Source organism: Rhea pennata, chromosome 10, assembly GCF_028389875.1.
Source record: "Rhea pennata isolate bPtePen1 chromosome 10, bPtePen1.pri, whole genome shotgun sequence".
In the NCBI taxonomy this organism is placed as follows: Eukaryota; Metazoa; Chordata; class Aves; order Rheiformes; family Rheidae; genus Rhea; species Rhea pennata.
Genome location: NC_084672.1, coordinates 9,330,959 through 9,353,994, shown reverse-complemented (window position 1 = coordinate 9,353,994; position 23,036 = coordinate 9,330,959). Strand labels below are relative to the sequence as shown.

Genomic DNA, 23,036 nt, shown 5'->3' with positions numbered 1-23,036 from the left:
ATTAGCAATGAAGCTGGAGAAGGGAAAAAAGTCTCTTTGAACTGTCATCTCCATTTACTCCGTAAGAATTTTACCTCTCTGGGGAAATTTCCTTGACTCCTCTCTGGCTCATTATAAGCTTGCATAAGAGAAGGGTAACAAAGTTACTCTTCCAGCAACAATTGCACCAGTACTAGACCTATTCAGCCAGCAATTCCAGATCCAATTCTGCTTCCGGGGGCAGGGCAGGAACAGAAGGACAAACTTCCCCTCCACATCTTCCCTGTTGCCAGCTAGGTGGTCTCTCCAGTTCTACATAGTCTTCTCTGGCCTTTGACAGATATTTCTCAGCAATTTGAGCTCATTAACCTGTCAGAGAATGTCTGCTTTTTTTGTTGTTTGTTTGTTATTTTCCTGCTAAGGTGACAAGCAGGATACAGCTCACAGAGGGATCCAGTTAGTCTCAGAGCAAGATGAACAGCAGAAACATGCAACCAGTTTTGTACACATTTGCCTTCAGCACCCCTCCTGCAGCCATAATCCCTTGCTCACAACTTGGGGTAGGCCAGGTATAAGACCAAGTGACACAAAATAAAAATTCAGTAATTTTATTTTACAAGATAGGCATAGAACACAACAGTTCTCCTTACCTAGTGGAATGGAACCTTCACTGCAAAACCTAGCTATCACACGCAGAAGTAGTGCCAGAAAGACTGAGCTAGGTTTTGAATGGATGAAGAGATGCTCCAACTGAAGCTAAAAGCTTTTAAAGTGGTCCCTATATCCACTGTCACATGCTTGCATCCTGCCTCTTACCAATGCAGACAGCTCCAGGACAGCATCAAGTATCCTCATCCTTGTTAAAAGTCATGTTGTACAGCTGAGATGATAGGAAGTTCCCCATAGTATTCTGTCCTGGCTTCCAACTTCAGCTAAGCAGCTTTTTACGTGAGTAAGTCCTGCTAAGGAGACGCTCCTTAGAAGCCACGCTGTTGAATGGAGACAGCTCCTGACTGGCAATATCTTGGAAAGCATCTGATTCCTCTTCTACAAACACAAAAAATAAATTAAAGCCATGATTTGACAAACGTACTGCTCAGTGACTCTAAGCAGCCCAATATCAACTGGAAGCAACAGAAGTAGTAAACTGCACTATATGGTAGCCTATTCTACTCTTCAGTATTACCTCTGCTCCCTTCTGAACTTCCCAATGCAAATATCTTAAGGCATGTCAGATAGCAAAACTGAATACAGAAGTCGCAAACATACCCAAAGGCTTTCAGCACAAAGACCAGTCCCTAGGATAGTGCTCTCTCATTCTTAGATACAGGCATACAGAAAGCAAATTTAGATAGTCCGCTAGAGCCCAGCCTTTCCTCACAGCCCAGGTGGTTGGTTACCTTGAGCATATTTTCTCCAAGATGGTGTCTGTCTCTGACACAGCAGTGGAGACTGGGTCAGTGCTAGAAGGCTGCTGGCAGAGAGAGCGCTTTTCACTGGCGGAGTTGAGCCTGGAGAAGCACAGTAAGATACTGCAGCAAACTGACAACTCATGGCTTTCAGGTAAGTCTAATACAGTCCCATAAGGCAGCAGCATCTGCCTTTACCCTCACAGTTATTTCACATCTTACAGGCTAAAACTACTCTACTATAGATCTTTGTTTCTAAAACAAGACTGGATTAAGTATTTGGAATTAACAAGGCCCTGCTTAGAAAGCTGAGATGGCCCTTGGTGAAACAGGCTAACTGAACTGTCAGCGTCCACAGCAAATAAATAAATAGAATTTAAACTTCAGTGCCTACTGATACAATATTATGACTAGCAAGGCAAACACTTCTGTACTGTTGCACTTCTGATTTACACATTGAATTAGCACTATTAGGTTGGCACATTAGAGGATTGGAACACCAATATATACAAATATCCATAGGACCACCTTCTATGGATATTCCAGTTTGAGAGCACCAGGCTGTAAACTTCATATAGTTGGGTATAGCATTGAACAGACACTGAGCAGAAATAGTTAGCCGCATCAGACAAATGCAGATTCATTACCTAGTCCAATCTCAAAATGTATTGTGATAAAAGCTTCCCTCAAGCAACAGTTCGCTTTCCATCCCATGCATCCTAGCTGCCTTGCAGCACCTTTTATCACTTGATTTTTCATATCTATTCAATCCAACAAGTTAGCCATTAGAGGCAGTAGTGATCCTTTCTCAACCAAGTCCTTAAAGTAAATTCCTCCCAGCTCCTGCTGTTTCATGTTTCCCTGATCACCCCACAACTGTTAACGTGCCAATAGGTGAACTTGTTATCTGTAATCTGCCTACTTCTCTACTATAATAGGGCAAAATTACCTTGTACATCATTTGCAACCCACTCTTCCCCTCAATCTCATTCTCCCTCAGATAGACAAAAAAAAAAAAAAAAAAAAAAAAGTTGTGTTCTTGTTTCTTGCCTATCCCGTATTTTTAAGGCATCTCTGAATTTCAGTGGAATGTCACTCGTGCTGCTCAGTTACCTGACAAAAGGAAGACATCATCATCCCCTACGCAACTGCGATGCACAGGAGTTACAAGCGAACATGCTCTGGGTTTCTCCGGAACTACAGTGTCTGCCCTTGATTTGCTTTCCTTGCTCTTGTCTTGAGAGCAGCAAATGAGCTCTAAGTTGGTCATATCGGTACAAGACCTCTTAGCCTCGTGCTTCTCCTCCTTTTCGGGTGATAGATACGTAAAGACCCGCTTCCGAGATTTCAGGCCAAAAGTCCCAAAGGCAGTATTCTCATCAGTTCTGGGTTCAGAGTCACTAGGAGATGGCTGATCCTGGAGCCTGCAAACCCCTTCCAGTTCAAATTCCCCAAAGGTACTTTTGACTTTGTTGCTGTAGTGCTCCAAGATTTTCATCTCCCCCTCTTTGTCTGTCAACGTTCTCTTCGTTTCATCTGCATTTTTCTCACTTTGAGTACAGCTAGCATTAGCAGTGCTGCTGGAGGCTCTCTTTCTCCGAGGCCAATCCTTGATAGCATCAGGAGTAGTCTTCCCCTTTTGCTTTGGGGAAGGTGTACAGGGAACTCCTGCTTCCAAGGGGGATGGGGAAGTGGTGTTAGAGGCAGAGGCACAACTCGTTGGGGTGTATGACTGGCATATGTAGGTCTGTCCTCCACCTTTCCCAGGCGTACTATGGAAAGAGCGAAAGCAAGAGGGCGAAACACAGACTGCTGCTAGCTTTTCTGGGTGTTTGCTACACCAGGTCACAGTAAGATCACCAAAAGGGCTCTCTCCTCCCTTGGGTTTGCTGGCATTTGCTTCAGATTGAATTTCCAGTGCTGAGGAAGATCCAATCTTCTTAAAGCGAAGTTTGGGCAGTCCTGAGGCTTGCATTTCAAGTTCAACCTCATAAGTCGGAGGGCTCTCAGAAGGCAGTTTGCAGTGTCTTTTAGGAGTAGAAAATTTGGCTGGAATTTCAGGATTTCCCAGGCGTGCTGCAGCCTCCCGCTGCCTCCTGTCTGCAGTGCAGCGCAAAGAATAGGCAGAAGCAGACTTCGGCAGAGCAGGCAAAGCATTCAGGGCTGATCTGGAGTGTCTCTTAAGACTTGGAGCTTTCAGCTCTGTACATGGATCTCTTACAGTTCTTGGTTCCAAGTCATTATTGCTTGTTTGAGATTCACTAAGGAGAGACTCACAAGTATTTCCACTGGAGTTATCCTCCTTAACCAACTGCTCACTCTCCATCTCAGCCTTCAATACCTGTACCTGCCCTCCAGCACAAGGCTTAGGAGAGAAATGCTTTTCCAAGCTCTTCTGGTCCTTTCTTGGAGAAGGATTTTGAGGTAATATACACATTTGTTTATTTTTCTCTGATATAGAGGTAGTTTCAGGAATATGGGTATTACAAAGCTGGACACTTTCTACAGAAGAGCTACCACAGTTACTATCATATTGACTATCCTTATTTCTGGAAGGTGTTGTACACACAAAGGTGAGGTTCTCTCCTCCAGAATTTGATTCACATTTGGACTGTTCAGGTGTGCAGAGGGGGGACCTCAATGAAGCATCAGTGATGCCAGGCAGTTTTAGAAGAGATGTTTTAGGTGTGTTAAGTTCCCAGTAAAACTCCTCAGTTTGCACATGAAAGGGAGAGCTGTTTGCTGGAGCGTTTGTGGAATTTGCAGAGGGGGGAGAATTGAAGGGAGGGTCTGCCCTCGCAGTGAGCTGTGCAGTTTCTGCCCTCAGTGGGCTGGTATGTAGTTTTGAACCTGAATCTTCAAGCTTTCTGGGAGTACTTTCCACTATCAGAGGCGCTGATTCTGACTGCATCTGTTTTTGCTCTGGTATGATTTGCCTCTGAGCATCGATTAGACACACTGATTTTGAGATGGATCTCAAGGAGCGTCCTGGAGGTTGAAGGTCTGTAAGAGATGTTTCTTGGAGGGTAGATGTGGAAGAAACACTTGGATTTGAATCTTTCAGAGGCAATGATGAAGCACTGTGCATTTTCAACCCTTCCTTTTCTGGTATTTTTAAGTCAATCTTTTTGTGAGAAGGGGAAAATCTTTTCATTGGAGAACAATCCGTATAAGTTACTTGTAGTAAGTCAACCTTCTTACTTTCCGTTAACACAGATGGTGACATGACCCTCTGTTTAGGGTGAGAAAAGTACTTTCCCAAGCACTTAGCTACACTTTGCCTAGCAGCTGGACTTCTGCCAGGAGTCCTCCCCAACATCTCTGGTGTCCTGTGGAGTGTGCGAGGTGATCTCCTTGGTAGTTTACTGGCAGAACTCAGTGGTTTCTGGGTAGCTTTATGAGGTGCTTTTTTAGGAGTCTGTAGTGGGGGGGGAGGGAAGAGAGAGAGAGAAGAATCATGCATGTTCTGCTCCAGCACTATTTATCTATCCTTCTTGATTTTTTGGTTTTTGAGATTTAAAAAACAAAAGGAACTGTTTGGTTAGAGATTCTACACAATTTAACCCTAGGTTTATGATGCATAGATCTGATTAAGCACCACTAGAAAAAGAAGGTGGGAAGAAGGAAAGAAGAAAAAGGAAGCACGTGTTTCTACCTGACAGGCAATTTGCTCCTTTAAGGAATCTTTTCTTGTTCTCCTCTTTCCAGGTGAATGCTTCATTACAGGACTACACGTGTCAGTAACTGCTCCAAAGAAAAACCTCTTGGGAGTCTGGACAGTGGAACTTTCAGAACACACCTTAATACCTATGAAGTAGAACAGAACAATTGAATTAACACCAAGTAACCTGACACGAACAACTGTCTTGGTCACTTCAAATGTATGGACAGATAATTTACAAAACTATAGTCCTGGCATGTTCTTTTCTAGCCAAATTTTAAAGCTGCACCAGAATTGTTATGTCCCAATCTAAACACTAATAAAATCTGTAGACAGAGAGCTCTAAAAAAATAAATAAATAAAAGGTATAAAAATAGCCCAGCCTTAATCTATTTATAGCTCACAGCATAAGAGTTCTGGTTCATGATTAAGGAACCTAGTAGGTATAATATAAAGAACCATTTATAGCTGATAATCTTACTGAGAGAAAGCCAGAGAAGATCCTATCACTCTTCGCTTTATGCTGCCACAGAAGAGACTGAAAGTAGCTTTAGGATTTCTCTCCGATATTTTACAGGGACTTCACTGCATTTAGAATATGCAGACTGACAATCAGTGGTTTGATGGGCCCGACTGGTTTTGAAATTGGCAGTGTATTCATCACAAAAAAACTGCTGTTCTTTATTCAGATTCCCAATTCAAAAATAATTAACTAGGACAATTTTCTGTCTACAGAAGATATTATCTGACAGCTCTTAGCCTCTAAGAATTTTTTGTAGAGTCAAATCAAACCAAACTTAGACATATACATATCAGCTTTTCAGATCAACAACATTAGCCTGCTCAAATCTCATTCAGTACCTGCTACTTCCTTCTGAGCACAGCTCTCCTTCTCTTGCTGTGGATAGACTTGCTGCTTAGTTTGTGAGCAGGGCTGTGCAGTGGAATAAAAAGTGCCAGAGCGGGTCCTATTCAGCAACAGTTGTTTGATACGTGGACTTCTTCTTAAACCTGCTTCTGAAAGGCAAGAATATCAGATACTGGGCCTTCTTTCTCTCTCAAGAACAGAGACATCCTCAGGAAGGGTTCATAACTGACAAGCACACATCTTAAGAACTAACTCTGGTGAGTACAATTAACACTGTCTCATATAAAGAGGCAGATACGAAGGGTGGAGGAGGAAGAACAAAAACACAAGAATCCTTCAAGTTCCTTGGAGGTTTGGAATGCTAATGCACGCAAGTCTCTTTCAAAATCATGGTCCCCTCTCCTAAGTCATGATTACTAGTTACACCTTTCCAGAGTAAAGGTACTTGTTCACGCTTGAAGTCTCTTGTGTCTTTCCAGCTACAGAAGTCAACTTTCTACCTTTCTTTAATCTCTACAATAAAGGGTTGCCAAAGCAGTGAGCAGAAAGTGGTTCTTCCAGAGGTGTCTGTGTTCCACCAATAAAATAGAGTACTTTTATATTGACTTACATATGGCTTATCTAAACTGAAGCATGCTCTTAAAAGCCACATCACAGTAAAAGCCCTTGTCAAAATCAGTGCTTACCACATATGGTCTTCTCTGGAGATTCTTCTACAATACCAGCATCAGAACCTGGATCAGACACCCTTGAGAAACAGAAGCAGCTTTGGACTCAGCACATTGTTCACATTTGTGGAAAGAGAACTTACCAAGAAAACTGAGAGTTAGTGCTATATTCTACAATAGAACATTGCTTTGTGGGTTACTCTGAATGAGCATTTAGGAAGCACTTCCCCATCCATTAACACTTGATTGGGCATAGGAACCTTTCTAGCTGTAGTATAGCAAATGATCTTACACAAAAGCAAATGCTAGATTTCAGCCTGGACTCCACAAGTTACAGCACAGGCCTTTTCTCCGGAAACCCTGGAAACAACAACTAAACATAAATAGCAATTTGCTACAGGAAGGATAGTACCCTAGCTTATATGACAAAGCAAGCAGTATTTCTCCCCACTCGGACATTGGAATTTAAGAATCTCCATCAGTTGCTACCTTAGGTGAAGGTGACATTTTGACTACAAAACAAAACCCTGCTTCAGAGCCACTTGTTAAACATGCAGCAATTACTGAAGAAATTCAGAAACAGCTCACTCACCGGCCCTTGATCTGTTTATGTATTAGCCTTCTGGAGATCTGCTTATGTAGTGGTGTCTCTGCAACTCTCTTGGTCAACAGCTTGCGATGATCTTAAACAAAAGAAAAAAAAAAATCAAGCAAGAGATTTACATCCAGAGCACAACATTAAAGTTAGGATGAATAAAGAAATATGGTTTCCAATAGGCTTCAGTTTAAGAATGACAGCCAATAGAGAACCACTGTATGTTGGTCTCCCTGCACTCATGAACTTTGAAATACCTATTAGATGATAGTTTAGTATCTACAAGCCTCCCCATCCCTTCAATATAAAAATAGGTAATATTATTAGTGTCAGACATAATTAACCTACTCTAATAACTTGCATTCTTCATCTTTCATTCACAGATCCTTATAATCAAGGATTTTTTTTAATTTTTATTAAAAAAAGCATACAGAATTCAGTAAAAGATAGGTTTGGTTTCAATACCATCCTATTCACAATGAATAGGGTGGTATTGAAACATTGCCATGCTCACCTAAAGTATTTTCTCCTTCATTAAAAACATAGCACAATTAGTTGTTTCACAGAAAGGACAACGCAAGAATGGGATTTTTTGGCAAAAGTTCTTCCCTAGCAATTCTACATATGCAACTCATGCCCTACCTTTAGGACCTTCATCACTGCATTTGTATCTTAGGCCTTCCACAGCAGATACTGACTGACTTCTAGGCATCTTCTTCGTGAACCTTTTTGGTGGTGAAAGTATATCTTCATTGAAAAGGTTCCTCCTTACCTTTGTAACCTCTAAGAGGCCAGACAAAGCAAAAAGTAATCACAAAAGGAGAATTAAGAAAGGGGGGGGGGAGGAGAAAAAAAAAAAGTCAATCACAGAAAGATCATTTTGTCAAGTTACTAGAGGTAGGAACACCACATACCAGTGTAAGGAAACAACTTTTCAGAGGCCAGAAAAGCACTGAAAAGAATTGTTTTTCTATTAATGGATACTATCACTATCCATGCCCACCTCAAATTCCAGTCTGGACTTATGAGTTTGCACTTTTCATACTTCCAGCAATAGACTACTGACAGATAACATGACAGAGATCAGCCAGTGAATTCGCAAAACAGAGTAACATGGAATGGGCCACTAAATCTTAAGTGAAGCACATGTGAGCTCTAGCAATAGGTATGAGATTCAATTTTATGAAGTGTTTTAAGGAAAGAGACATCCTGTTTTCCAGATGTTAGGCTGTTTATCTTAATCTGCCTGCAGCATTATCAGATGCTGAAATAGAATGTGTTATCTTCTGATTCTCTTAGAGGAGGAGGCAGTTCTAGGGTCTACTGGTACAAAAAGATGCCCTGTTTACTACTAAACTCCTGTCCTCATTTTTTGTCCTCCGGGACAGAAGACAAATAGTTTTAAGATTCAAGAAGAACTGAACTGAAAAGGTTTCCTCTTCAGGATAAGTAATTTTTCCGCATGTGTGAGTGCACACACAGCACAGCCACTCTTTTTCCCTTCCTCAAAGCTTTTGCAGAATTTTGCAAAGCTTCCTGCAGATTTCCAGCATGCGTCAGCATGATTTCATCATGGCTTACTAAAATTTACAGAGAGAACAACATGTGCTGAAGACACCTTTCCATAGAAAAGCTAGAAGTCAGTACCTTGCACTGCTTCTTTCTGCAACAAAGGCATCTGTTGGGATTTCTCAGTGGCAAGGCAAGAACGAGAGTTCTCCTAAAACAGAAGTTAGATTCACTAGCAGTTTAAGGTTACAACTACTATGAATGAATGCAAACATTAAGCTCCAAACCACCTATTTAGTCATTAGTTAATTTTCAGGTTCTCCAACATTATTCTTGCTTCCATATAGCTATAGATACACCTACTGAGTGAATACAGAGCAAGATTTTGCACTTAAGTCTCATTTCACAATGTTGCTGCACCCCTGCAGAAGCAACCCATACAAAATCCTTCTGTGAAATCTTTACCTTTCTGATGGGATTCTTGGCTACCTTGGGAATCTCAATTTGACGCAAGTTCTGCGGTGCTTCTGTCATGCTCCTGTGCCTGGCTAATACGTTATTCCTTTAGAAATTATTAAAAAAAAAAAAAGTCAGCTACACTTCTAATTTTACTTTAACTTATACGACACCTTATATTGAGGTATGACTCTAAAGACAGAACGTCTTGACCTATATTCAGGATGCTAGTTCTTTGTGTTGGTGTCTTATTCATATTGCAAACCGTCCTTCAATATCATGACAAAGTTGCAGTTACAGCTGCTTATAAAGCAGGTATTAAAGTTTATTTCTTAATTTGTTAAGATGAGCATAGGGTTCCTACTACAGAGTCCTACAATAAACTGTATTCTTAACTTTAATGATTTGTGGTCATCTACTGCATAAAACAACACCCTTTTTTTAATGGGAGAAGATCATGAATTCTACCCCTGTATAAAACACACATACAGAATCAAGGTCACACTTTCAGATAACGAGCAACAGGGAATTAAATTGAAAAGTGGGAGCCCTTAATATTCCCTCAGACACCCAGTGCTATCAGTAAATGTCAGCTAGTCCTACCTAGCTATCCAGGAACAGATATCAGAATGAAGGAGCGATAGTTTAGATGCTCCTCAGCCTCAAATTAGGCTGCAACAAGCTGATATTCTATTTGGAATTGTTACCTTCTTTTTTTGGCAGATCGAGTACGTAGCTCCTCCAGTTGATCACTGTCAGTGTGTAGACAAACAGTGCTGGGAGTTAGAGTAGATGATAGAGAGTGTGGAAGGCCTGGAGACTTGCTATCCAGAGTCACTGAGTCATCACTGAAGAAGTCTGAAGGCAGAACAGATGCCAGCTTTGGGGGTATTTGTGTACCTAGACTGTAGTAAAGATCTCCAAGGGTCTTCGGTATAGAATCCATATAACTAGAGTATCAGAGAGAACTCACATCAAATAGAATCCACCATAAAACTCCACCAATTTTTTAATCCCAAATTTTGAACCAAATCTTTACCCGAGCTTCAGTTAAAAAAAGGTAACCATTTATTTGCTAAACAGCTACCTTCTCTTCAAGTAAGATAAAAGTGTAACAAACAGAATGCATCCAAACTTGTCAAAATCAAAGTCAAAGCTGCAGATTGTTGTTTACTCATAAAAGATATCCACCAAAACCACAGCCCCCAATAAAGCTTGGTCAACCTAAAGAACGTACGATGCTAATATTTCCTCTAGAAACTTTGTAAGATATCCTGGGTCTTCAGTCAGGCACAAAATACGCAGCATCTCTGTCATCTGGAAGAGAATCAGGTGGGAAAATGGATTAGGCTGTGACAGCTGCAACACCAGATTCTTTAGCACAAAATACAAAGCACTACAGTAACATTACAGTAAAAGCATGGAAAACTACAGGTTCCAGGTCTACATTCCTGGTGTCATCCAGGAACACAACCAGGTCTATAATTTACTTGCCTGCTCTAAAAGCTGCTCCATTTCATCAGTATTGCTTTGTAGTGAAGAGCATTGAAGACATAACTCTAGACGCAAAAATACCTGAAGTCGGCACCTAAGTGAAAACAAGTAGTCATTTGTCACCCTTTTTTGTGGTGAAAACAGCTTATTTACCTCAAAAGAATTGCTCAAAAAGCAATAAGCACAGCTCCTTTCGACAGCATGATTTGGTTAGTATTTGCTTTTGGCGGCAGGGGAGACAATTCGTTTCAGATAAAGATTGTGATGCCTATCATATAGCGCATATATGTGCACTTAAAGAGATGTTTTTACTGTGACCATAGATGCTTCCTGGAAGTTTTACCAATGCAAATATCTTTCCATTTGTACAAAAAAAGCCACCAGTAGAAATTGCTAACCAACTCTATAGTATTTTAGAAGCTGCAGTAGATAATGTATCTCACTCTCTGATTTTGCTTTCCTTCTCTGAGCCATGCTGTTGCCTGAGAGTTTTGCTGGTCTTCAGGAGATGGCTTCTGACTCTTTCCACACAGGCCACCTGCAGATATACACAATTACAAGACTTCAAGTGAGTTCCCGCTCCACATGGTAGATTCCCCACCACCACCACTTGCTCCATGGATATAGTTCCATTTCCCCCACTCTCCTAAAAGAAATTCTCTCTTCCAATTTCAGTAGCAAAGTTGTGTTCAGGCAAGACAACAGAAGAACACATAGCTTGAAATCAAAAAAGGTCACGGGCCTGCTTGTAGCTTCAGGGCATTTTAAGTAACTATGGATCTGTCTTTCACATTATTTTCTTCAATTAGTCACAAGCTGACTTACTTTGTTTTTTAAGTAAGCAAGAAATAATTCTAATGATTATAACTTAAACAAGAAAACCCTTCAGCATTCTCTTTTCTGAAGAAGTAGGGGATGTAGGTTAACAATGTAAACCAAACCCAGATACACAGCTTTAAGATAACTTTTTTAAAAAACACATTATTTAGAATACTAACTTTGAAAGAAGTAAAATCTGAATTCAAAGTGAGGTTGATATCAAAAATAACAGCTTTTAGCAAAGGTATAAACTGATAATTGAATCAGATTTTCTTAAGTTCTTTATAGCTATCTGAAATCCTTCACTATTGTGAGAGCTCTGATAACATAGCTCGAAATTTTTTAGTCACATGCATCTTTGTATAAAACCTTACAGTAGACAAAATAAAGGTAATCTGAAATAGCAAGTTTGGACTTCCAGCTCAGTAGTAACCCTGCCATGCAATTCTAGTCAGATCATGAACACTCCTACAGTGTAAATATTGTACATATGATCTTCATGCTCACATGCTCTTCCCTACCTCTCTCTCTTTGGCATCTTGTATTTTCAGGAACCTTTTAATGGCTGTGATCATGCCCTGGGCACACAGAAGTGAACTCCCTCCTTCCATAACAGCCTTCTGGTAGTTTGCAGTTAAATGGGACAGCAGTTCCTCCTCAGTTTTGAAGTCTGTAATAGGGAAATGTTACAAGTCAACTAAACACCAGTACACTACAGCTTGTTGAAAAGTAGGAGGAGGTAAAAGGAGATCATTAGGAAAGAAGAAAAGAAGAAAAGGAAAAAAAAAAAAAAAAAAAGCAGTACAACTTTGCTACAGTAGAGACACATCCAGAGCACAAAACACTAACAAAAGCAGTCCCAAGTGCAGACCTATGGTAAGTGATAAACTTTGGCCTAAACAGATCAAAGCAAGATTTCAGGTTACTGCAACATCCTACTTTTGGCACACCAGTCCCAGAAAACAGCAAAGAAATTCCTGACTCTAGAAGTCGGGATAAAAAGCCTTCTTGTGCTAGTTGTTCTTTACAAGTTTCCTTTCTACAGCCAGAGTTTCATTTCTGATGAAGTCTAGGCTACAGGTCTAGTCTCTTGTGTAGTGTAACAGTGGGTAAACAAACTTCATTTCCAGACCACAAGCAAAAACATATAAACTGGCACCGAAACTGAAGTCCAAGGCCACTTCCACTTACAGCAGCAGCATGGCTTCTCCAAAATTCGAGAAGACAGAAACAGACAAGCACCAGAAGTATTTTCACAGAAAATGTTTGGCTCAAAGAAACACGGTCAAAAAAGTTCCTTTAATTTAGCTCTATTAACAAAGAGGGCTACATTCCACTTACACCTTGACAGCTGCTTCCCTTTATTTCCTTTAGGGAAAAAACAGTTCCTTATTACTCATTTCATATGGGGGTGAGGCATGAATACTAACCTCCTGAGTAGTTATAGCACGAACTCTTTACAAAGACTAATCAGAATGAAAAAAAAAAAAATCATCATTCTGTGCCAACATGAAGATATAGAAATCTTATATCCATTTGCTGCATAGCTCTCAGTACTCCATTATTTTCCTCCCCTTCCATAAAGATCCCTTATAACAGATACTAAAACTGATGACACAAACCTATTATTTTGAATGCCTTTTCCTTTTCTTCCAGCTTTTCATCCAATCTTTTTGCTAAAAGCTTCTGTGGGACCTTCTCATTCACTGTTGGTGGCACATCAGGTTGAAACTTCTGAGCTTTTACATTCAGTCTTGCTACATTCAGCATCTGCAGGGAACGGGACATGGTCTTCATCTTCTGCCTGACTGGAGTTCGGGGAACCCCACCTGCAATGCCACAAAAAGGGATGTCTACCATCAGATATACTGGAGCAAGAACTCCAGCTGAGGGAGGGCATAATACTGATCGTTTCTCATGTTGCTAGCAGTAAGAACAGTAACCTTCTAGCTGAAAATATAGTTTAAAGGTTTCTATTTCTCTGAAACAGAAATACAGTGAGCACAGCAGGTAGATACCTCTCTAAAGTGGATAATAATCCTTGTTCTACACAAAGGGAAGCTGCATAAACAGGATGTGGTCCTGGGTCACAGAAACAGAAATAAAAAATTAGAGTAAAATTTAGAGATACAATAGATCAGGATATATGCAACTTTGGTTAGCGTACTGCAATGCAGCGATGAAGCTCTTCCTAGAGGAGAGAAAGCTTTCATTTTTTCCAAATTAGAATCCAGTAAAGATGTTGCAATACTTAGTAGTAGTTGCAAAAGGTCCCTAATCCAGTAACTAATGAAACTGCAGAACTCTGCACTCTGCTTTCCAGCAGTTTTGTTAGCCACACTGTGGGCTTGAATCGCTTAAGGAGTATTTTGGTATGTACTAAAGGACAGCTTTAATATGTTAATTATGTGGTCTCTAAATAAATAAAAAGCCCACACATACAAAACAAAAACCAACAACAACAACAAAAAGTGGCAGTGTGCCACTGTTCAAGAGGACAGATCTTTCTCATAGTTCATTGAGAAAACTATCATCTTTAAATGGTAGTGTGCACATACTCCAAAGTTACACATACGTCTTTTTTTGGTATTTCCTGGTCCAGCTGTAGCAGATACTTCATTGGATTTTCTCTGGTACATCTCAGACAGACTTTCTGAAAGTTCCACTTCAGATTGATAGATATCATCCTTCTCATTAGTAGAATTAACTTGCAGTAACCTATATGATGGCAAAAGCAATTCAATACAGGGACCAAAAAAGATGAAATAGGAGGCATATCCTCTGTCCTCACTGCACAGTAACAGGTTTTTCTAGTTGCCAGCCCAACTCTTTAGGGAAGTAACACATACTAGCATTCTTCCAGAATCTTGCTCAATAAAAATCCTTTCAGAATGATCATCAAATCAGAAACAAGTGTAAGAGTTGCTTTATATACAATGGATACACCACTGACTAAGGCCAAGAACATGCAGAAGCAAGTTTGTGCAGACTAAGCTATCCTGCATTAGGTGTTTTTTAGATACTTAGCAAGCTCTTTGAAGAAAGCAGGCCTATCTGTTCCCACTAAAGTACCAACTGAGATAACTACCACCAACATCTCAGTGAGTTTTTATCTGACAAAAAGAAGTGAAGCCTATCACTTATCTTAGTGCTTTAGGCAATTTTAGGCCACCTACTGCTCCTGAAATGGTCAACACCTCAACCCAAACAGACTGCTACCTAGGCCATCCTTAAGGGGGTTTTTTTGTTGTTGGTGGTGGGGTTTTTTGGGTATGCTTTCGCTTTAAAATATCTCAGTGTACATAGTAATAGTAATAATAAGAAATAGAAGCACAAGGAGAATTCTTCCATTCTCTAACTCTACATAACATGCAGCCAGGCTCCCTAAACAGGAAGTAGAAATCCTTGACCATTAATTACTCAGAGACATGTTTCAGAGAAATACCTGAATGACTCCATTAGATCTGAACTTGCTCCACAAGCATTTGATGAAGGATACCATGCTTCAAGTACTGAAGGATGCCAGTGTTCCGTACGGGACAGCTCCTGTTGGACCCACTCTGGCACAGGAGTTTCTTCTGAACAGAAAAAAAAAAAAGTCAGAATGGAGATACATGAAGTGGCAGAAGCTTTGACCTTCACCGAGACTCTAAAGCAGAGGACTCAGCTTTGATCACAGAATGCAATAGTCAAAATATTTTTAATAGTCAAAACATCAGGCTGGGGAACTTGCAAGAAGATTCTATAATGCAAAGTAGCCCAGCAACATGCATAAGTACTGCATTTCTATAATGCAAAGTAGGCCAGAGTAGTGTCTCTGCAGCCACACCCAAAAGCTTTGCTGGCCAGGGATGGCCCCATGTAGCACATTTTGGAAAAACTCATTCTAAAAGCTGCTCACCAAGCACAAGGAGGTGTGCTTTACCTTAAAGTTAACAGAAACCAACGCTCTGCCACTGAAACAAAAAGATAAACCCTTGCAGATCTCTGAATCACAAACAAAGCCTGAGCTATAGAAGACAAAACAAACAAGCACCAAAATAACTCATCACTAAAGTAATCACTAGCTTTAGTGCCCTCTGCCTCAAATCAGATCTACAGATAATTAGAAGATGATTCCCAACACCTACCAGAACTAGTCAAAGACTCTTCCAGTGATGTGTCAATTTTACTCAGCACACTATTAACAATATCTGTAAGGTTAAGAGTATGGTCTTGGGAAGAGCTCTCCTCTACAGCCCCTCCAAGGTTGCATCGCTGAGCTTCAGCTGCCTTCTCAGAACTAAACGTAAACAGAACTGCAGTACTTTCAGAAAGCGGTGATAAAATAGCAGTGCAGGGACACAAAGTTTTGGATAGAGACACCTCAGCAACCTACATAAAAAGAAAAGGATGTTTGCATTACATAGTAATATCCAGAGGCCTACAGTAGCGCACAATTTACAAATAGGCTATAAAGCTTACTTGATTTTCTAAAAAGGGTTCTGAACTTATGTTCACTCAAATGAACAATTCACAGCATAACAAACACCATCATTATTGTCTTTAAAGCATGACACACATAAGACTCTTTTAATGACCATTGCAGAATAGATATTGATTCAGGGCAAACAGGAAGACTTACCATGTGTAGTTCTTCAGTTAGTAGAGTCTTTAAAAGCTGATGAAAGAGTGATCTGTTTTGTTCTGCTTGTTCAGCCTGGGAGCTCTGCAATATCCAGCTCTCTGCAAGAAAGTTGCTAGCTTGCATCAAATTCCAGCCCGTCAAGGTACCTTTCAGGAAGATATTGGCTGGATGCTGTGGTTGTCTTTGGCTCATGGCTAGAGGTTCCAAGATCACTACACAGTTTTGCTGCTTATCTTCTCCTGTGCAAGATTAAGAATAAAACAGAAGTTTATAACGTGCAAAACAACTTTCATCCAGATGAAGATACAACTTCAAAACAAAAAAAAAATAAATTTGTAATTAAACTGGCAGCAAGTCTTCAGTAAATGCGTTATATAACTGACCTCCTCGAGCTCTCATAAAGGAGCAGAGTGCAAAGGACTACTAAAGAAAGAGACCACATACACTTCATCTTCCTTTAAAGCTGATCTGATCTCTTTTGAAGGTGCTTTTCATTTACCTGCTTAATTTAAACAAATTAAAGTAGCTGAGATAAAGCATGTAAAATATTTAATAGTGCACACAGAGATGGGACCAACAAAGAACTGTTCATAGACCCAGACTTCTGGTAAAAATAAAAAAGTGGTGAGACCAAACAAGGAATACGGGCCGAGAGCTGTCCTGTCAGAGGCACTGGAGCACATTCAGAAGATATATGCATATATATGTATATGAGTATGTATATATACACACATATATATAAAAATATATAAGCTGTTAAATATCTCAAGTTACCTCTTAACATACTGTTCACAGGAGAAACATATCAAGGATCCTGCATGAGAGATCAGAGTTATTTCTAGGCATGCCTAACTACCCCTTTTCATTACCGTGCCTGCTGAGAAACAACACCCCTTCTTGCTGAGGGAATACTGCTCGGAATGCAGAGGGCTTCGAAAACAAAAAATTCAAGGTAGAATCCAAGGGCAGAAGCGTGGTCCATGGCATGAACTGTGGCACAGAGAAACTGGACTCTCCAAGAAAGCAATGAGCAAAACCTGCTCTGTGGTGACTCAAACATTGCATTAATATCTCAGATGACAAAATGGTGCCTCCCGCCTGGTGGATCAATTCAAACATTGTCCAGTATCCAACATGATCTGGAGATTCAAACAGCTGCAATAAAGCAACAGACAGGTCTCACGTTAGTTTTGGCAATGAGAAGTTCTCTATCCAGACAATGAACACAGATTATAGGCTTCTATAGGAATTGGCATAAGGAATGCATGCAATGCATTTCAAACATTTTCCAAGTGCTTTTATGGACTAAACTAGCCCTCCTAGGAGCACAGTAAAGAAAATACAACCATTGACTTAAGAGGCAGCCAATATCTTTGGGAACAGAATCCTGAATTTAGTATCTAGACACCTGAATTGTCAGACTGCTTATTCAGTCCTAAACAGCTATAACTCCCACCCAACTGAAAGCATAAGGCAACCCATCAGACAACACTTCGATGTCACTCAGTTGCTGATGTATCTTATTCTCCACAGGGATAACTATTTCAGTTTTGGGGCTTTTGCTTAACAGGATTACACAGCAGTTATCAGACTTGACCTCTCTTCCTTCCATTCAAAGATTACAGCATAAAGGTTCACATCCTCCCTTCTTAAACGGAGAGTAATCGAGGAAGATGGCCCATTATTGCTGGCATTGCAAAGGTGTGCAGCACCCTCCGGTTACCTTAGGCCACTCGGCAGTGTCCACCCAGTACAGCGTGATTTTCTGGTCTACGATCAGCTCCTGGACTCTCTTGGGCAGGAGCTTCTCCGCCAGCTCCTGAGCCGTGGACGGCTCACACGGGGAAGGGACGTCGCTCCCGGACACGAACTGCCGCAGTTCCCTCCGGGAGTGGGGGCAGGGGGAGAAGAGGAAGATGGCGTTAACGAAGCCCTCGGGGGGCGGCAGGCTCTCGGGGGGGTCGGTGGCAGCCAGCCCCGTCCTGCGGCTCCTGCGGAGGGGCTTGGTGGGCGAGGCGATCTCGGGGCGGTCCCACTGGTAATCGAGGAGCGTCTCCTTGAGGCCGTTGTGGGTCAGGGCGGCGCGGGGCGCCGGCCCGGGCAGGGCGGCGCCGGGCCCCCGCGCCCCGAGCCGCGCCGCCAGCTCCTCCTCGAAGCGGGCCCAGGCGCGGGGCCCCGGCGGGCGGAAGCCGCCGCCCCGCGAGGCCCCGCCGCGGCCCCCCAGCGAGTCGAAGAACCTGAAAGCCCAGCGGAGGCGGGGCAGGCCGAGGCGGCAGCCCAGGTGGTTGAGGAGCCGCAGGGCGCCGAGCTGCAGCCGCTCCCGCCGCGCCGGGCTGGCCGTGTCCAGCAGGAACACCACGCTGTGGGAGCACGACATGGCGCCCGCCGCCAACGGCCTCCTCACAGCGGCGCCCCGCCACGCGCCCGGCCCAACGGCCACCCGCCGCCGCCGCCGCGCGCCCGGCCCATGGGCCCCCGCGCGCCGCTCACAGCGCGCCCGCCGCCATCGCCGCCCGATCCAACTGCTGGCGCGCTCACCTCCTCGCGCCCTCATTGGCTAGCGCCTCGAGGCCCGCCCCCTCCCGCGCCGCTCCCCATTGGCCCGCCGCGGCGCCCGCGCTGGCGCCCTCAGGGGAAAGCCCGGGCAAAAGGGCGGGGCGGCGCTGGCGTTCTGGGCGGTACTCTTCGCTGACTGGTCGAACCCGGGTGGGAGGGGAGGGCGTCATTCCATTGGCGAATGGCCATGACGCGCGAAGGAGGGGCGGGGCCAGCCGCGGGAGCGAGCCGATTGGCCGCCGTTGCGAATTTAAAATTTAAAGGCGGAAGGGGGCGCGTGAGCGTGACAGTGATGTCATTTCCTTGCCTCGCTCATCGGGCGTGACGCCGCACTGATGTCAGCAGCGTGACGTCAGTGTGGCAGTTGGGGTCTCCGAGCACGCTGGGGGGGCAGGCCCAGGAAGGATGCTGGCGATGCCTGCGCCACCCTAGTTGCCCCCTTACCGAGCCCTGGCCTGGAACTACCTAAAATCTGTATTTCAGGTGAAAGCCCGTTTCAGAACAAAACACCTACGGCCATCAGAAGCTGTCTGCTTTCGGCTGTAAGCGATCTGTGCCTGGTCCTGGTCCTGCTCTTTCTGAGCGACGTCAAGACGCCCCTCTCTTCACAGACGAGGATCCCCTTGAAAACGCTCCTTGGACCTTGCAGTGCTCCAGCGTGTGGGTGTTCCTTGCCTCTGCGTCCTGTGACTGCTTGTGGTTTTATTGCGCATCTTCCAGGTTTTGAGGGACAGACTTGAAGAAAGTGACGCTCTGGGAGCCACATAAAAAGAAGTGGATACTGGAAAACTTTCTGAAGTCACGTGCTTTTTGGAGGCTTGAAGCTAGGAGTCAGTTCAGATGATATCAAGGCAGGGATACAAAGACTGTCACAACTATTGTGCAACAGAGGCAATGTCCCTTCTCAAAATAAAAGCAAATCATGCTAAGGCTACCATAATGAGATATTAAAATGCGCTTTCTGGAATGAAAGTTTGGGGAGAGGTGACCTCAGCTCCCTAGCAGGTGAGATTACTATATGATATCTTATTATGTATTTCTCAGTAATTATCTGTTCTGGTTTCAGGTTACTTTTGAAGCTTGTGGCTGCTTCCTGTTTTAAGAACAGTCCTTAGGCCAGGGCTTATCTGATTGCAGAGTCATATACCTTGTGTTTACTACTCTTTATACATATCATTCATGTCAGTATGTTTCTTCTGCCAGCAGAATTCTGGGTTTCTTTGCATAACAAAGAAACAGCTTCTCCTTGTTTTGTTTACATGTGCCTATATTGCTGTAGACACTCCTGTGTGACCGAGAACAGTCACCTTCTCCTAGATGATGCAATTCATGGTGATCAGCACCCCCATTCCTAGGAGTTATGTACCAAAAATCATCATATGGCTGAACCAATTCCCTTCCTCTGCGGGAAGATTAAGGCACAAGGCACAGAGGCCTGGAGCAGCCCTGTAGTGGACACTGCAGGTCTGAGATGGATCCATAGCTCTGAGTTTGTGGTGGCCAGGCTGGGCTCAAGCTGACTCTGTGCTCTAGGACTGGAGCATGATGCTAGATACGCCAGCTGCTCACGAATCCAGGCTCTACTAGCCACTAGAGGTCAATACTGGTCTAAAAAATAGTCCTCTGCAGCTTCCATCCTGTTTACTACCTGGAGCTGCACGGAGGATGCTGGCTGATGGTAGGCTGGCTAAGAAGCTCTCCTCCTCACTGGCACCAAGCAGAAGGGACAAGGGACTGGGAACGGCAGGAGCCCTGCCCAGCTATCCTGAAAGTCCTATGCCTAGGCTGGTATAGAACATTCCTGGGCAGAGATGCCTCTCCTGAGCTTTTCCTCATGTTTAAGTCACCCCAGAAGATCCTGAGGCCAATGCAAGATCCATCTAGGAGCAACACAACCACTTATCTAGCTCAGGATTCTAGTTCTGAGAGTAGCTGGTTCATGAGAAGAGATTCTTGTCCAAGTTTAACTTCCCACCCTAATAGCCCATTGTTTAGGGACTGCTTGAGCCAGATGTTGTGCCCCCTCTTATGTGTAATGTCCTGATGGACCTTTCTTTACATTTGAATTCAGCACATCTCCTGCCAACCTGAGGCAGCTGAAAAAAAATGAGATGAGAGAAAGTGAGGCATTGATGCCAGGACCCAGGAAGGGAGCATGGCAGGAGACCAGAGGAACAGGGCTCTCAAGGGGGTTGGAGAGAGAGCAGAGTGGGAGGCTACCAGTTGAAGAAAACCAGGGCAGGGGCAGTGCTAGCTAGAGCTGGAAGAAACAAAACACTCTGGAGATGGGGTGGCTGGGGTCAGCTGAAAGCTGGGTGAATGGAGATCAGTGTCAAAGGAGAGAGTAGAGCTTCTGGAATCAGGCTTGGATGAAAAGGTGTAGGGTTGGGTATGTGCACAGGGGACTGAAGTCAGAGTGAGGACAGAAAAAACATGTGTTTTCATCAGCTAACTGGCCCACTAGACGTGGCCCATTTGTAGGTCTTGGAGCATATCTTACCCTGTGGGTATTTAGCAGTCTGGGTGTGACCCCAATGTTGATGGATCATACTGAGGAAACAGGAGATGCGACAGGGAGTAGGAAACCCTATAGACCAGAGCTGCCTGGAAACCTGTGCCACCCTTCTCTCCTCAGCTTGAATATCCCAGCTTAAACTAGCGTCACCAGCAGCCAGTCGTATTTATAAAGCAACAAAGACAAGTAGGCAATAAAGTGAGCATTCAGATTTATTAGAGACTGTGAATGCAAACAGATTTAATGGGCTAGAAATAGAGGCTGATCCACTCAAGTGCGTAGGAGAAATCTGCCACCCAAGAGCATGGGAAGGACACCAGGTTTCCCTGGCTAAAGGGGTGGTGAGGGGTCTGTGATCTGAAGGACACTGACTCTTCAGGGAGCACTGGTGTGACGGGAAGGACTGGGCTGTGTTTATAACTGATCTACAGACTGTTGTATCTCACACAATGTGGATTTGTAGGTGTGGGATCAGTGCAAAAGGCCAGCATCAGCAAAGGACCATGAATGAAGGCATCTCAGTTCAGTCCCTCTTCTGCTACTCTTTTGTTGGACTTGATTCTTTCTTGTGCTCCATACCCTGCAAGGCAAGTGTAAAATACTGCAAATCAGATCAGTGCCCTTGCACACTTTGTTATGGTGTAAATAACTGCCTGAGGTGCTAGGCCTGAAAAAATGGCTTCTCATTGCATCTCTGCTTCTCTCTGTGCTGCAGGTTATTCCTCAGTGGAAATGGGAGGGAGCAACAAGAGGAGAAGATCATGTCCTGACTATACTTCTTCATATGCTAACTTTCCTGATGTGCTGATTTCTGATCCTGGCTCCATAGTCCCCTCAGGTAAACAACGTATCACAATCAACATTTATCGTTCAAGTCATTTTGATGAGATCCCTCTGGGTATACTTGCCCTCTTTCCTCTTAATCTTTGAACAAGAAAGGAACAAACCCTCATCTGTGTCCAGTCTTTGTTGTGGCTGGAGACAGTGCTGCACCCCCAGTCCCACTTCCTGTTGGGGTGAACATCAGCAGAGAGCTCAATCCTGGCCAAAGACCTGCTGAGCTGGAGGAGGGATAGAGGCTGTATGGTTGACAGCTAGAAGGAATCAAAGCTCAGGCAGGTGCCATCAGCCACCCACTCTGAAGCCATTTATTGGTCTTTCCAGAGATAATGCTGCTCTTTCCACTGGTGGTTTGTCACACCAGCTCGGAGCCATGGAGAAACTCCAGGAGCAGCCTCATCTACACGGTAGCACTGCACAAAAGAGTCTGGCGGGGCAGAGCCTTGGCTCAGGCCAGCGTGGGGGCTCTCAGTGGGGCTTGAAGACAACCACTTCTGGCAGGCTGAGCCACAGGTCCTTCAGCTGCCCTGGGTCCATCTGTCCTGGCTAAGATACTGCTCTGGGGTCTGTTCCTTGTCAGTAAATCCCTCAATTTTACAAGCCCTGAAGAAGAGCTAAGCCATTTGTGCTCCTGCAGCTGGCATCCATCCAGCATCTTGCAGCCTGCACCGTGTCCCAGCAGCCTGCTGAGGACACTTAGCAGAGTGTAACCAAAACCTGCCTTATCAGGGACTGCCTGGGAACAGAAAACAGACTTGGGGCACAAAGGAATTTCCCAGCAAAGTGCCACTGGGAGCTGCTCTTTCCACCACACTCTGGCCTAGGTCTGGGAACTACTGCCTCGGAGTGTAGGAGCCGACAGCTTTGCTCATGCCACTGCCCTGCCATGCTGGCACCAGGGCTCTCTGCTGAGGAGAGCAGAGCCCTAGCTGAGGCTCTCGTGAACCTGCCCCACCTTGGTGTGCCCCAGGAACTGGGGCACCAGTTCCTGCTGCTTCTGGCAGGCCTCTGGGAGGGACCTTTGTGTGACCTGCCTCTGT

At 43.8% G+C, this 23,036-nt stretch overlaps 1 protein-coding gene across 1 annotated transcript; it reads right to left on the bottom strand.

The window, feature by feature from the left end:
• Positions 1–628: 628 nt before the first annotated feature.
• On the bottom strand, positions 629–18,462 carry TICRR (TOPBP1 interacting checkpoint and replication regulator). Its single transcript, XM_062583700.1, has 22 exons — positions 17,809–18,462; positions 16,955–17,240; positions 16,083–16,321; positions 15,589–15,832; positions 14,904–15,036; positions 14,034–14,176; positions 13,081–13,287; positions 11,980–12,128; positions 11,083–11,177; positions 10,640–10,733; positions 10,383–10,462; positions 9,853–10,095; positions 9,155–9,251; positions 8,828–8,900; positions 7,823–7,963; positions 7,178–7,268; positions 6,604–6,665; positions 5,911–6,066; positions 5,044–5,195; positions 2,502–4,806; positions 1,380–1,490; positions 629–1,026 (listed from the first exon to the last, which is right to left on the bottom strand). Exons 1-22 carry the CDS (start codon positions 18,460–18,462, stop codon positions 908–910), a joined length of 5,874 nt encoding a protein of 1,957 aa, XP_062439684.1. The 3' UTR covers positions 629–907.
• Positions 18,463–23,036: the final 4,574 nt, after the last annotated feature.

What these genes read in the sequence shown, in the direction of transcription:
- TICRR (XM_062583700.1), bottom strand. Translation starts at nt 18,462, where the DNA reads ATGTCGTGCTCCCACAGCGTGGTGTTCCTGCTGGACACGGCCAGCCCG. An exon ending in TAACTGAAGAACTACACATG is followed by an intron (nt 15,833 to 16,082) that starts GTAAGTCTTCCT and finishes CTTTTTATGTAG; the next exon opens with GTTGCTGAGGTGTCTCTATC. An exon ending in CATAAACAGATCAAGGGCCG is followed by an intron (nt 6,666 to 7,177) that starts GTGAGTGAGCTG and finishes CTGTTTCTCAAG; the next exon opens with GGTGTCTGATCCAGGTTCTG.